Raw genomic sequence first — 12,527 nt, forward strand, 5'->3', positions numbered from 1 at the left:
TATGCAGATGACACAACCTTGATGGCAGAAAGTGAAGAGGAATTAAAGAACCTTTTAATGAGGGTGAAAGAGGAGAGCGCAAAATATGGTCTGAAGCTCAACATCAAAAAACGAAGATCATGGCCACTGGGCCCATCACCTCCTGGCAAATAGAAGGGGAAGAAATGGAGGCAGTGAGAGATTTTACTTTCTTGGGCTCCATGATCAGTGCAGATGGTGACAGCAGTCACGAAATTAAAAGACGCCTGCTCCTTGGGAGAAAGGCGATGGCAAACCTAGACAACATCTTAAAAAGCAGAGACATCATCTTGCCAACAAAGGTCCGTATAGTAAAAGCCATGGTTTTCCCAGTAGTGATGTATGGAAGTGAGAGCTGGACCATAAAGAAGGCTGATCACCGAAGAATTGATGCTTTTGAATTATGGTGCTGGAGGAGACTTCCGGGGTTGACGCGATCTGGGAATGGCGGATTCCCTCCGAGCTCCGGAGGGAATCGGCTCAGCAGGGGACGGGTCTTTGCCGTGCCGGCGACACGGGGACCCTTAAAACCGCAGGCGCGGAATGCCTGCGGACTGAAGACTCGGCGGGTGCCTTAAGTGCCCCCCCTGATTCGCGAAGAGCCTTTTTAAAGGCTGCGGAGGGGATACGGGGGGTGGCGCGGCACTGAGAGTCCATCGCTACCTCTGCTGAGCGAAGCCGCGAGCCATGACCGGAGAGCGCTGACTTCCTTCCTTGAAATTCGGCTGAAAAAACAACCCGTGAGTAATTTGGACTTGGCTTTTAAGAAATTTATCCACTGAATTTGAGACGATCGGGGGATGTGCTAAAAGGAAGTCCGCACCCCCTACCTTGCAGACGATCTAGAGCAACGAAAAAAGAACTAAGCTGGAGTGCCTACCCTGTAAAGGGTGAGTTTTAAAAAAAGACAGTAACTTCCAAGATTTGGAAATTTTGAGCAGGAGAGAGGAGTGTTGGATGTTTTATGTTCTGCTGTAAACAACCCCCCTCCCGGGCCCGGGAGCGTCCTGCTTTGGAGCTGGTTTAAGAAGCGCAGAGTTTGACAGCTGTCAAAGCTGTCAAACGGACTGTTAATAGTGGAAAATTGTTACCTAAGTTACCTCTGGATTAAAAAGAGTTACAATTGATCTAAAATTGTTGGAAATAAAGAAACAATAACAAGACAGAGGACTGTTGGGGAAAAGAATACTAAGTAACCAGATTCCCTCTAGAGGGAATTCTGTGGAATTACAATGGCTGTGGATGGAAAGATACTGGGAGAAATCGAAAGGATGTTTTATTTGGTTGGAATCTTACAAGAGCAGACTACGGCTATGAGTGAACAATTGATGACCTTGACTTCTGAAACAAGTAGTCCTGCTGAATTTAAAGAGGACCTCAATGAGAAAGAATCCACAGCTGAACCAGAAATGATAATAAAAGCAGAGGAGAAGACAAAACAAGAAAAAGAAGAAGTGACGTGGGAAAATACTGAGCAGAAGCTGACGCCTGTGGAATACAAACAAGGAGACTATTGGAGTAAATCTACTATAAATCCACGAAAGATGCAGAAGACGAAAGTGGAGGCCCTGGGAGTTTATGAAATTAAGGAATTTAAAATAAAGAAATATAATTGGGGCCTCCACATAGACTCTGACTTTGATTACCTTCAAGATTCATGCCTTGTGGAAACTCTTCAGCAGCTGTTTGCAAATATGGGAAGAGACTTTGGACTGATGGTGAAAGAACTCTTTCGAGATGTGACGACTGGCATAAAGGGTTACCAACAAGACCGGCGGAGAGGGACTGAAAGAGACTGGAGGGCCTCGGACGTGAGGAACCCGGGCTAAGAACTGTTATTTTGGACATGCTTTGGGAAGGGACGCAAACCGGGGATGGGAGGGAGGGAAAAATTAAGTTCTAACAACACTCATGATTATGGGATTTGGTTAAAAAGATCATTATTCAAGACAAAATGGGAAATCGTTGGAAGGGAATTGAGGTCCAACTTAGAAAAAATTAATTTTGTTTGTTTTTATAAAAGGACTAATATTAGGACAGGGAAATGCCAATTTGCTGACATAAATTTGGAAATGGGGATGCAAGGGAGGGGGTAGGGGGAAGTCAATGACCAGGGTTAGGAAATAATATTTTCGGGAAAGTATATATGTTTGTTGTTGTTTTCTTTTATTTTTTTTTCTTTCTTTGTTTATGTGTTTATTTGTTTCTTGTGTTTTTGTTTTTGTCTATATAAAATGTGAAAACCCAATAAAAATTTTATAAAAAAAAAAAAATGAATTATGGTGCTGGAGGAGACTCTTGAGAGTCCCATGGACTGCAAGAAGATCAAACCTCTCCATTCTGAAGGAAATCAGCCCTGAGCGCTCACTGGAAGGACAGATCGTGAAGCTGAGGCTCCAATACTTTGGCCACCTCATGAGAAGAGAAGACTCCCTGGAAAAGACCCTGATGTTGGGAAAGATGGAGGGCACAAGGAGAAGGGGACAACAGAGAATGAGATGGTTGGATGGTGTTCTTGAAGCTACCAGCATGAGTTTGATCAAACTGCGGGAGGCAGTGGAGGACAGAAGTGCCTGGCGTGCTCTGGTCCATGGGGTCACGAAGAGTCGACTAAACAACAACAACAACAATGCATACGTATACACACAACAGTGTGTATTTGTATCCAATATGACTCATGTATTTAAAAAGAGTACTATTAGAAAAGAAAAGGAAAATCACAATAGGCATCCGATTTCTCTCAAGCTCTGCCACACGCATTGGCGGAGGAACAGGGGTGCGGAGAGAGCCATCACAGCGGCCCCACCAGACACGCGCTGTGCACTACCCCCCCCCCCGGGCGCTGGGCGCCACGCCCCCAGAACTCACACCACGCCCGTGGGTGTGCCACGCCCCCGTGGGTGGCGTGCCCCCCCGGGATGCATGCCATGCTCCCGGGGGGCGACAGCCGCACCCCCGCCTGCTCTCTGCCCCTGGTAGCTGAGCATGCAGCTTCGCCACTGGCCATACCATTGTGTCAAAGGAAGAAAACAAATGACTGTAATTCTAAAAGGAATGCAAAAGTTTAGTGCAGTGTTTCCCAACCGGTGTTCCGCGGCACACTAGTGTGCCGTGAGACACCGGCTGGTGTGCCGTGGGAGGGAGGCGGGCGAGTCGGGCGGCGAGAGGCGGCGGCGGCGAGGATCCGCGTCGAGCCGGGGGCGGCTCCGCGGTGGTGGTGCCGAGCGGCGGGGCAGCGCGCGCAAAAGGGAGGAGCGCGAGACAGCGGAGGAGGAGGAGGCCGGCATGTCCGGGCAGCAGCAGCAACAGCAGCAGCAGCAACTCCCGGCGACGGCTCCTCCTCCGCCCGCTATCGCCGCCACCACCACAACAGCCGCCGCCGCCTCAGCTGCCGCCGTCCCTCAGTCCCTCGCTCTGCTGCCTCCTCCCACCCCGGCAAGGGGAAGGGAAAAAACGTTCACTTTTGTGCGTCCCTCCCGGCGTGACGCTGCGCGCTGACGTCACGGGGCGGGGCTTTAATGGTGGTGTGCCGCGAGATTTTTTTCCGGTAAACAGGTGTGCCGTTGCCCAAAAACGTTTGGGAAACACTGGTTTAGTGTCTCAGAATGGTGTGGTGGTTAGTGTTGAACTAGGACCTGGGAGACCAGGGTTCAAATCCCTGCTCAGCCATGAAGCTCACTGGTGGTGACCTTGGGCCAGTCACAATCTCTCAGCCTAACCAACCTCATAGGGCTGTTGTTGTCCGTTTTCATCAGATTTAGGAGTTGTGCGACCCCAGAGCCATCTGAAGACTGCCATCTACAGGGAATTTTTTTTTTTAATGTTTAACATTTTATTATGGTTTTTTTAAAAATATATATATGTTGGAAGCTGCCCAGAGTGGCCAGGCAACCCAGTCAGATGTGTGAGGTAGTAGTAGTAATAATAATAATAATAATAATAATAATAATAATAATAATAATAGATTAAATGGGACGCGGGTGGCGCTGTGGGTAAAACCTCAGCACCTAGGACTTGCCGATTGCATGGTCCATGGTTCGAATCCCCGCGGCGGGGTGAGCTCCCGTCGTTCGGTCCCAGCTCCTGCCCACCTAGCAGTTCGAAAGCACCCCTAAGTGCAAGTAGATAAATAGATACCGCTTTATAGCGGGAAGGTAAACGGCGTTTCCGTGTGCTGCGCTGGTGCTGGCTCGCCAGAGCAGCTTCGTCACGCTGGCCACGTGACCTGGAAGTGTCTCCGGACAGCGCTGGCTCCCGGCCTCTTAAGTGAGATGGGCACACAACCCTAGAGTCGGACACGACTGGCCAGTACGGGCAGGGGTACCTTTACCTTTAATAGATTAAAAGCGGTTCACAACAGAAAAAGGTAAAAACATGCAGTAAAAACGTACTAAAAAGTTCAAAATAGGCATCAGTTAACCAGTGTGGAAAGATGTATTCTTACTTATGCTCTTTTAAAATGTGGGGTGTGGGGTTTATTTTTTGGGGGGGAGAGGGGGTCTTCGTGTTGTTTTTACTTTGGTTATGTATTTTGTGGTTTTATATTTTGGTTTTATTCTGCAAGCCGCCCTGACACCTCCGGGTATAGGGCAGCATATAAATTCAATAAGTGATCAAGATTAGGACGTCCCTCTTTAAAATGGAGAAATGACGTTGCAACCCTACGTCACACACAAACGAACGTGCAGCCCATCCAGCATGGAAACTAAGGTGAAACTTCTTCGAGGGGGTCAAGCCAGATGATTATATCCGGAACATAAATCCCCCCCCCCCAGGTTTCCACAGCCACATTCCAGCGGTGGAGCCCGAAGGGTTCACCACGCGCAGCTTTGAGAGGCGCGCCATTACGCGCAGCTTTGAGAGGCACGCGCGCTCTCGCGCCCCCCTAGCGAGCGGGGAGGAGGCAGAGGCGCCCGTTACCTCCCGCCAGCGCCTGGCCCGCTCGCAGCCTATGGCCGAGTGCAGATACGTGCGCGCCTCCGCCTGGACGCGCCCCACTCTGCAGACGAGCTTGGAGACGGCGGCTTCGAGGTCGGCCTCGGCCACGTCCTCCGCCCCGGCGCTCTTGGCGAAGGCGGCGGGCTTCGTGCCGGCCGAGGGAGGCGCCGGGCTCCCGCTTTGCCGCCGGCTTTGCCGAGAGAGGCGCCCTTGCTCCATTGCGGTGGGCGAGGCGCGCGAAACAGGCGAGCCCGGCGCGGCGCGGTCGCCATGGCAGCCTCCCCCCACGCGCTTCGGAGCCGCAGCCATGGAAACGGGCCGGAGTAACGCACGACACCCCAGCCCACTTTCTGGGGTTCATGTTTGATGGGGGGGGGTGTCTTCGTTTTGCACCGTCAGGAATTGAAAGAACCCTGTAAAAATCCTCATGGCGTCTCCGCCAGACGCCTGCATTCAGTAGGGAGAGTTTGGCCCGCTTAGCAGGCAATGCAATTTTAAAAAAAAATTAAAACAATGGGAATACTTTTGCCTTTGCTGCAACGCAGATGGACGTGTTTTGCACGTGGGGGAATGTCTTGCAACTGCCTGTGTTATGTACTGAGTTGAATAGGATCCAAAAGGCAGCAGTCTGATTGGTCTTAGAACAATAGGATTCAGAATGCAGCAGTATGATTGGTCCTAGAACAATAGGATTCAGAATGCAGCAGTATGATTAGTCCTAGAACAATAGGGCCCAGAATGCAGCAGTCTGATTGGTCCTAGAACAATAGGGCCCAGAATGCAGCAGTCTGATTTGTCCTAGAACAATAGGACCCAGAATGCAGCAGTCTGATTTGTCCTAGAACAATAGGATTCAGAATGCAGCAGTATGATTGGTCCTAGAACAATAGGATTCAGAATGCAGCAGTCTGATTGGTCCTAGAACAATAGGGTCCAGAATGCAGCAGTCTGATTGCTCCTAGAACAATAGGATTCAGAATGCAGCAGTCTGATTTGTCCTAGAACAATAGGATTCAGAATGCAGCAGTATGATTGGTCCTAGAACAATAGGATTCAGAATGCAGCAGTATGATTGGTCCTAGAACAATAGGATTCAGAATGCAGCAGTATGATTGGTCCTAGAACAATAGGGTCCAGAATGCAGCAGTCTGATTTGTCCTAGAACAATAGGATTCAGAATGCAGCAGTCTGATTAGTCCTAGAACAATAGGATTCAGAATGCAGCAGTCTGATTAGTCCTAGAACAATAGAATTCAGAATGCAGCAGTCTGATTTGTCCTAGAACAATAGGGTCCAGAATGCAGCAGTCTGATTGGTCCTAGAACAATAGGATTCAGAATGCAGCAGTCTGATTGGTCCACAGGAGACACCCAATCCAGCTCCAGGTGGAAGTGAATCCACAACCTGATTGGCCTACAGGAGAATCCCAGAATTAGCCAATCACATGGGGCCCATTGTGTAAATAATGTATATAAAGCAGACTTAATGGGGGAACTTCCATTCCTCACTACTATGAGCTGAATAAAGAACATGAAATCCACTCGACTCCGAGAATGTTTCAGCCTGCTTCTGACGTCCCTGTTGCCGCTGTTGGGGCAGGCGACTTGGGCGCAGCTACGCCTCTATGGGAGGGGGAAACACGCAGATGTAACACATTAATATTCTTTTAATTTCTGCCGCCCATCTGACTGCATGTCTTACAACTTTTGCGTGCCTTATTTCTGAGTAAATGCGCCCAAGGCCACGCTGCTCCTCGGTGGATGATAATTCCATGTATGGCTATGTTGTCTCTCGTGGACCGCAACTGCAGAGTTACCAATGAAGAGGCCGGGGGAATTCATTTAATTCAAATTATCCTTTTCTGAAACAATGAGAAACCTTTTAAGTGACTTTTTGCCTTTGCATCGCAAGGCAGGCTTAGGAATAATTCACTCTGACGTTCTCTCTTGCAATAAAGTAACTGATTTTAATCAATACATACTAAGTTGTTATTCCAACTATATTTATTCAGACTGCCCTTTGTAATAAAAGTGATCCCCCCCCCGCCCCATTTCTCTGCTGATGGCAGATTTCTGCCACCTAGTGGGTGAACTGTATGCTCTCCACTGGAATTCCGTGCAAACACTGGGTTTTCTGCAGACCTGTTTGTTCAGCATTCATTCTGATTTATGCAGCGGTTGACTGTTTACATATCACTCTGCAGCCATTGCGCTTTCGCCACTGGGTTTTGAAGCTGTGCATGCACAATATTAGCCACAAGCCACAGCTAGCCTGTGATTTCTGGAGAAATACTGCTGCTAGATAAGTTTCCCCAATAATCAGCCTCTAAATAAATAACTTAAGTCACATTCACTTCACAGTCAAGTTGAGGTTCATACATTTGAAACAGGTGTTGTGCATTATATGCAGAAGACAGCTTCAGGAATAGGAGGTTCAGGCGGAGGGGGTTGCACGGTTAAGAAAACCAAATCCCACCCCTTCTCTGATGTGTACAAAACATGCAGGTGTGACTTGAAACATCAAAAGGATGAGATCTGCATTTTAAGGTGCTAATGTGTACATAGCAGTAGTCTGAACGTTAGTTCTCATTTGTTTACCACAGGCATAGGCAAACTCTGACCCTCCAGATGTTTGGGACTACAATTCCCATCATCCCTAGCTAACAGGACCAGTGGTCAGGGATGATGGGAACTGTAGTCCCAAACTTCTGGAGGGCCAGAGTTTGCCTATGCCTGGTTTACCAGGTGGTATGACAATGAGCATTCATCCTGATTTACTTACAAGGAGTTTACACATCTTCTCAATTCTCATCTGTTTCAATGGATTTTTCCATCACTTTCCAAACTGCAAAGAGTCCTGTTTGTGTTTCTTTGCTTTTGTTTTAAATTTTTTGCACATAGGTCCCTCCCCCAAACCTTGACAGGTTCAGGCACCCATTCAGTTTTCTGGAGACCAGCTGGTAAATGTCCTCATGTGACTCTGCTCATGCAAATTTTCCAGTATGAGAATAGGAAGAGCCACTTCCATACAGTGAGTGACTGCAAGGAAAGCCATTAACTTGAATGGCTTGTAAAGGCAACACTAAAAGTAGAAGCATTTGTGTTGAGCTCAGGTTAATATCAGAGCATTAGGAGAGAGTTGAAGGGCACATTTTCATGCTACTTTGGTACTCAAGTGCAGAATGCAAACAATGTCTACTGGGCGTAAAGGTAAAGGTACCCCTGCCCGTACGGGCCAGTCGTGTCCGACTCTGGGGTTGCGTGCTCCTCTCGCTCTAGAGGCCGTGAGTCGGCACCATCCGAAGACACTTCCGGGTAATGTGGCCAGCGTGACGAAGCTGCAGCTGGCGAGCCAGCATCAGCACAGCACACGGAAATGCCGTTTACCTTCCCGCTGTAAAGCGGTTCCTATTAATCTACTTGCACTTAAGAGTGCTTTCAAACTGCTAGGTGGGCAGGAGCTGGAACCGAACGACGGGAGCTCACCCCACTGCGGGGATTCGAACCGCCGACCATACGACAGTCAAGTCCTAGGCACTGAGGCTTTACCCACAGTGCCACCCGCGTCCCCCTACTGGGCATACATGTGCATAAATTGCTACATTTACCCTTCAAAATATATGGCACTGGGAGGCATTTATTTTCTGTTTATTTTTTTCATAGATTCCATGCAGCGCGCCTTCCTGCTGTTCCCCGACCTGGTTTGGAGGCTGCCAGCCCCACAGACTCGGGGGACAGATATCCGCAAGCCTGGGGAGACCGGCGGAACTTCCCACCGGGCTCCCTAGGCTTGCAGATAGCAGCCTGTTCTGGGGGCTGGGGTCAGGGGAAGCTCCCCTTTATTTCCCCCCCAAAAAACTAGGTGTGTCCTATGGGCCGGTGCGTCCTATAGGGCAAAAAATACGGGAGTTTCAGACACTTAAGGGGCACCATGTCTTCTTCCTGAAAAGCAACCAGCAACAAACACAACATAACAATTTGGTTTTGAAACAGGATATAGTCCAAAGCTGCTGCTTATATGGCAAAGCAGCCTGCTGTTCAATTTTTTTTTTTACACAAGCAAAATAGGAAAAAAATACAGTTCCACTGGGCATTGCCAAGCTTCTTTATATGCCTGAAGTCGCTCCTTGGATTCCACCCAGTGTTAACATTTATAAACTATGCATCTCAATTAAATAATAATAAAAAATCACATGTGAAAACGCCCTAAATGTTTGTGTGCTTGCTTTTAAATAACTCATGACCACCAGGGGTCCCTCTTCCCTTAAAGTGCACAATACAATATATTCAGCAATATTGCCTCACATTACAGGACAGTTTGCCACCAGGAGAAAAAAAAACTTTGCATAGTGGTTTTGCTTTGGTTTTACTTTTAACAGAAACTAGATACAGGACATTCACAACCTTCAAACACCAAGTTGACAGCAAAACACTTACTGTACAATATTAGGCACTTTAAAATGGATGGCCTGTCCCATTTTGTCACTAGAGGCAAAACAAGGTACTTTCCCTTCCCCGCCTCCATCTCTTGCCACCCCCTCAGTGAAGTCTTGCTTACGGGGTCACAGGTGTGTGGCTTCCAGGTTCCCGCAAAAGGTCTGCAAGGTCTTGCCAGAAGCCACAACAGCTTTTCCTTCTTTGATGGTGGCAGTACAAGGGGGTGGGTGGCATCCATGGCGGCGCCAGATAAGTATGGAGAAGCGGTGGCGAGCTCTCATGAGAACTGTGATATTTCATGATATCTTACCAGAAGCCACCCCCGCTTTTCACTTCTCTGGCGGTGGCAGAGGTGGGCTGAGCGCCCTTGTGGTGCCACCCCTTGGAATTTTGCCACCCGAGGCGGCTGCCTCAATCTGCCTGATTGGTGGGACGGTATGTTCAGCATATTTTTCTGAGTATACTTGGAACAAAGGCCCAAATCAAAACATCAGTGCTCAGAGTTTCCTGGGGTGAGGGAAAGCAAATGAAGTACAGTGGTACCTCAGGTTACATACGCTTCAGGTTACAGACTACGCTAACCCAGAAATAGTGCTTCAGGTTAAGAACTTTGCTTCAGGATGAGAACAGAAATTGTGCTCCGGCGGCGCGGCGGCAGCAGGAGGCCCCATTAGCTAAAGTGGTGCTTCAGGTTAAGAACAGTTTCAGGTTAAGTATGAACCTCCGGAACAAATTAAGTACTTAACTTGAGGTACCACTGTACATCATAATTCCCAACAGCACTCCATGATGCAAAATCAGCATTATTTAGGCATTTACGGGCACTTAAACTGCCAATAAGTAATCCTGTCTTTGTTTCAGCGGCAGGATTAACTTGTGGCATAACTTCTTTGCTTGAACTATTAAGATTGCTTTTACATAACCTATATTTGCTCAGTCCTGCACCTCAACTTGGCAAGGTATTCATTAACTTATATTTACAAATTGCTTTTCTGGATCGGATTCTGCCCATGTAAAAGCATGCTGTAGGGAGAAAAGAGAAACATCCAGCTCTCTGGTGAATGTGTTTGGTGTCCTTTGCAACAGTTATACAGTACCTGAATATACCTGAAGGAGTGTCTCCACCCCCATCATTCTGCCCGGACACTGAGGTCCAGCACCAAGGGCCTTCTGGCGGCTCCCTTGCTGCGAGAAGCCAAGTTACAGGGAACCAGGCAGAGGGCCTTCTTGGTGGTGGCACCCGCCCTGTAGAACACGCTCCCACCAGATGTCAAAGAGAGGAACAACTACCAGACTTTTAAAAGACATCTGAAGGCAGCCCTGTTTAGGGAAGCTTTTAATGTTTAACAGACTATTGTATTTTAATCTTTTGTTGGAAGCCGCCCAGAGTGGCTGGGGAAGCTCAGCCAGATGGGTGGGGTATAAATAATAAATTCTTATTCTTATTCTTGTTCTTGTTCTTATATTACTATCTGAACTGACAGCCCTGGAAGCATTGACAATCTGTTCAGCAGCAGATATTCTTGCCCACACCCATCAATGCACATAAATATTTTTAGGCTGGGGCCCTGTTCTTTCTTTTATGGCACACTATACTCCAGATTGTATGTGCTGTTCTCTAGATGGCTATTTTTTACAGCTGATAGTCGGCTGCTCTTTGCAGAGTTGATTGTTACGTACAGGATGTATCAGTTGGTTTTTCAACAGTGGGCACTAAAGATCAAAGAAAATCTCCTGATAGCTGGGTATTGCTCTCCAGCTTTTGAAATGACATCCCCATCGGAACTGAGGAAAGGGAGCAAAGAGGCTGGGTGGGAGGGAGAAATTTGCAGTTTCAATTGTCATAGAGAAGCACAAGGAAAAGGGATGAGAGTTTCTAGCTCACCTTAGCCAGATCTGGGGATACAGCCTACAGGCAAGTTGCACAACATGTTTTGCTTCCTGGGGACAATCTGATGCCACATCGGTGGCGCTGCTACTTGCTGAAAGAGCACTTATTTGCTGCCAGAATGCTCTGTTCACATGAAGCAAATATTGAAAAGATACCATAAATCTCCAGAGTATTCTTTCATCCCAAGAAAATTAACTCCTGTAGTTCTGCCCCAGAAACCATTTATCCCCACTTGGACAAGGATAGAGAGCTTATAACAATATGAAAATTCTTACTGTAGGAAATTGGACAAGATGACCTTCGGATTCATCTTGGTCCTTCAGTGTAGTGGTTATGTGGTGTAATTTGCTCTCTTTTCGGCATAATCCCAAACTTCAGCTGATTCAGTGTTTTGTGCTTTAAGCTTATTAATGGTGCCTTGTCACTTTGCGGGTAAGCTATACTGTATTCCTCAGCCTGGATAAAAGTGGAGTGAAGGGTTGCTAAGGAGAGGATACAACTGGGAAACAAAAGAAAGCATAATTATTGATAAATGTTGAATGTGCCTTTCCACTCATCTGCAACATTGTAGGTTCTTCGGAATTATAAATGGGCTGCATGGATGTGAGTCTCATTCCTTTGGAACAAGCTCATTGCTATTCAGGACTTTAAATCAGTGCACCGTGAAGTGCATTGCAAACAGTGGCAAACCAGTCTAGAAGACAGCAAATAGTCAGGAAATGCAGTTTTATAAATCCATTCCTGAATTGAAAACACTGGAGCTGGTTCTGATAAGCAAATGTAGTTGTTTACGATTCATCTCTGTATGTGAATCCTTTGTTATAAAGCTCAAACTGGCTGCAGACTGTAAACTGCTTGGATGTTTTTCCTCCCCTTTTGGCAGGAAGCACTAACTGTAATGATGCCAGAGCTGGACTCTTAGCTAAGCACCTGATTTTTACAACGTTGAGTTGTCACGATTTCAGAAATACAGTATTTGATTCTGTACCTTCTGACAATGACTTTTGCTTTCTTTGGGATTGCATTTTCCTGGTGCTTTAGTTAAATCCTAGTTATACAAGAGATATTCCCCATATACATGTCTGGTTGTCACTCATTTTGTGTAGTGTTAGTATACCCGTGGTGCAGCCAGGGGAGTCCCTGATTGCTGGCATGCAAACATAAAAAGCAAACACACACAAGAACACTTCTGCGTTTCTGGAAAATTACCACAGCAAGAGCCATGCACAAAAAGAGTCAATAGC

At 47.3% G+C, this 12,527-nt stretch overlaps 1 protein-coding gene across 1 annotated transcript in view; it reads right to left on the minus strand.

Moving 5' to 3' along the window:
• LOC309541682 (uncharacterized protein) overlaps positions 1–5,180 on the minus strand; it is a 39,860-nt gene extending 34,680 nt beyond the window's left edge. The window contains exon 1 of the mRNA XM_082239829.1: positions 4,939–5,180. Within this exon, the coding sequence (XP_082095955.1) occupies positions 4,939–5,175 (237 nt within the window). The 5' untranslated portion in view covers positions 5,176–5,180. The remainder of the gene's footprint in view (positions 1–4,938) is intronic.
• Positions 5,181–12,527: the final 7,347 nt, after the last annotated feature.

This window comes from Podarcis vaucheri (genome assembly GCF_965113315.1).
Source record: "Podarcis vaucheri genome assembly, chromosome: 10".
In the NCBI taxonomy this organism is placed as follows: Eukaryota; Metazoa; Chordata; class Lepidosauria; order Squamata; family Lacertidae; genus Podarcis; species Podarcis vaucheri.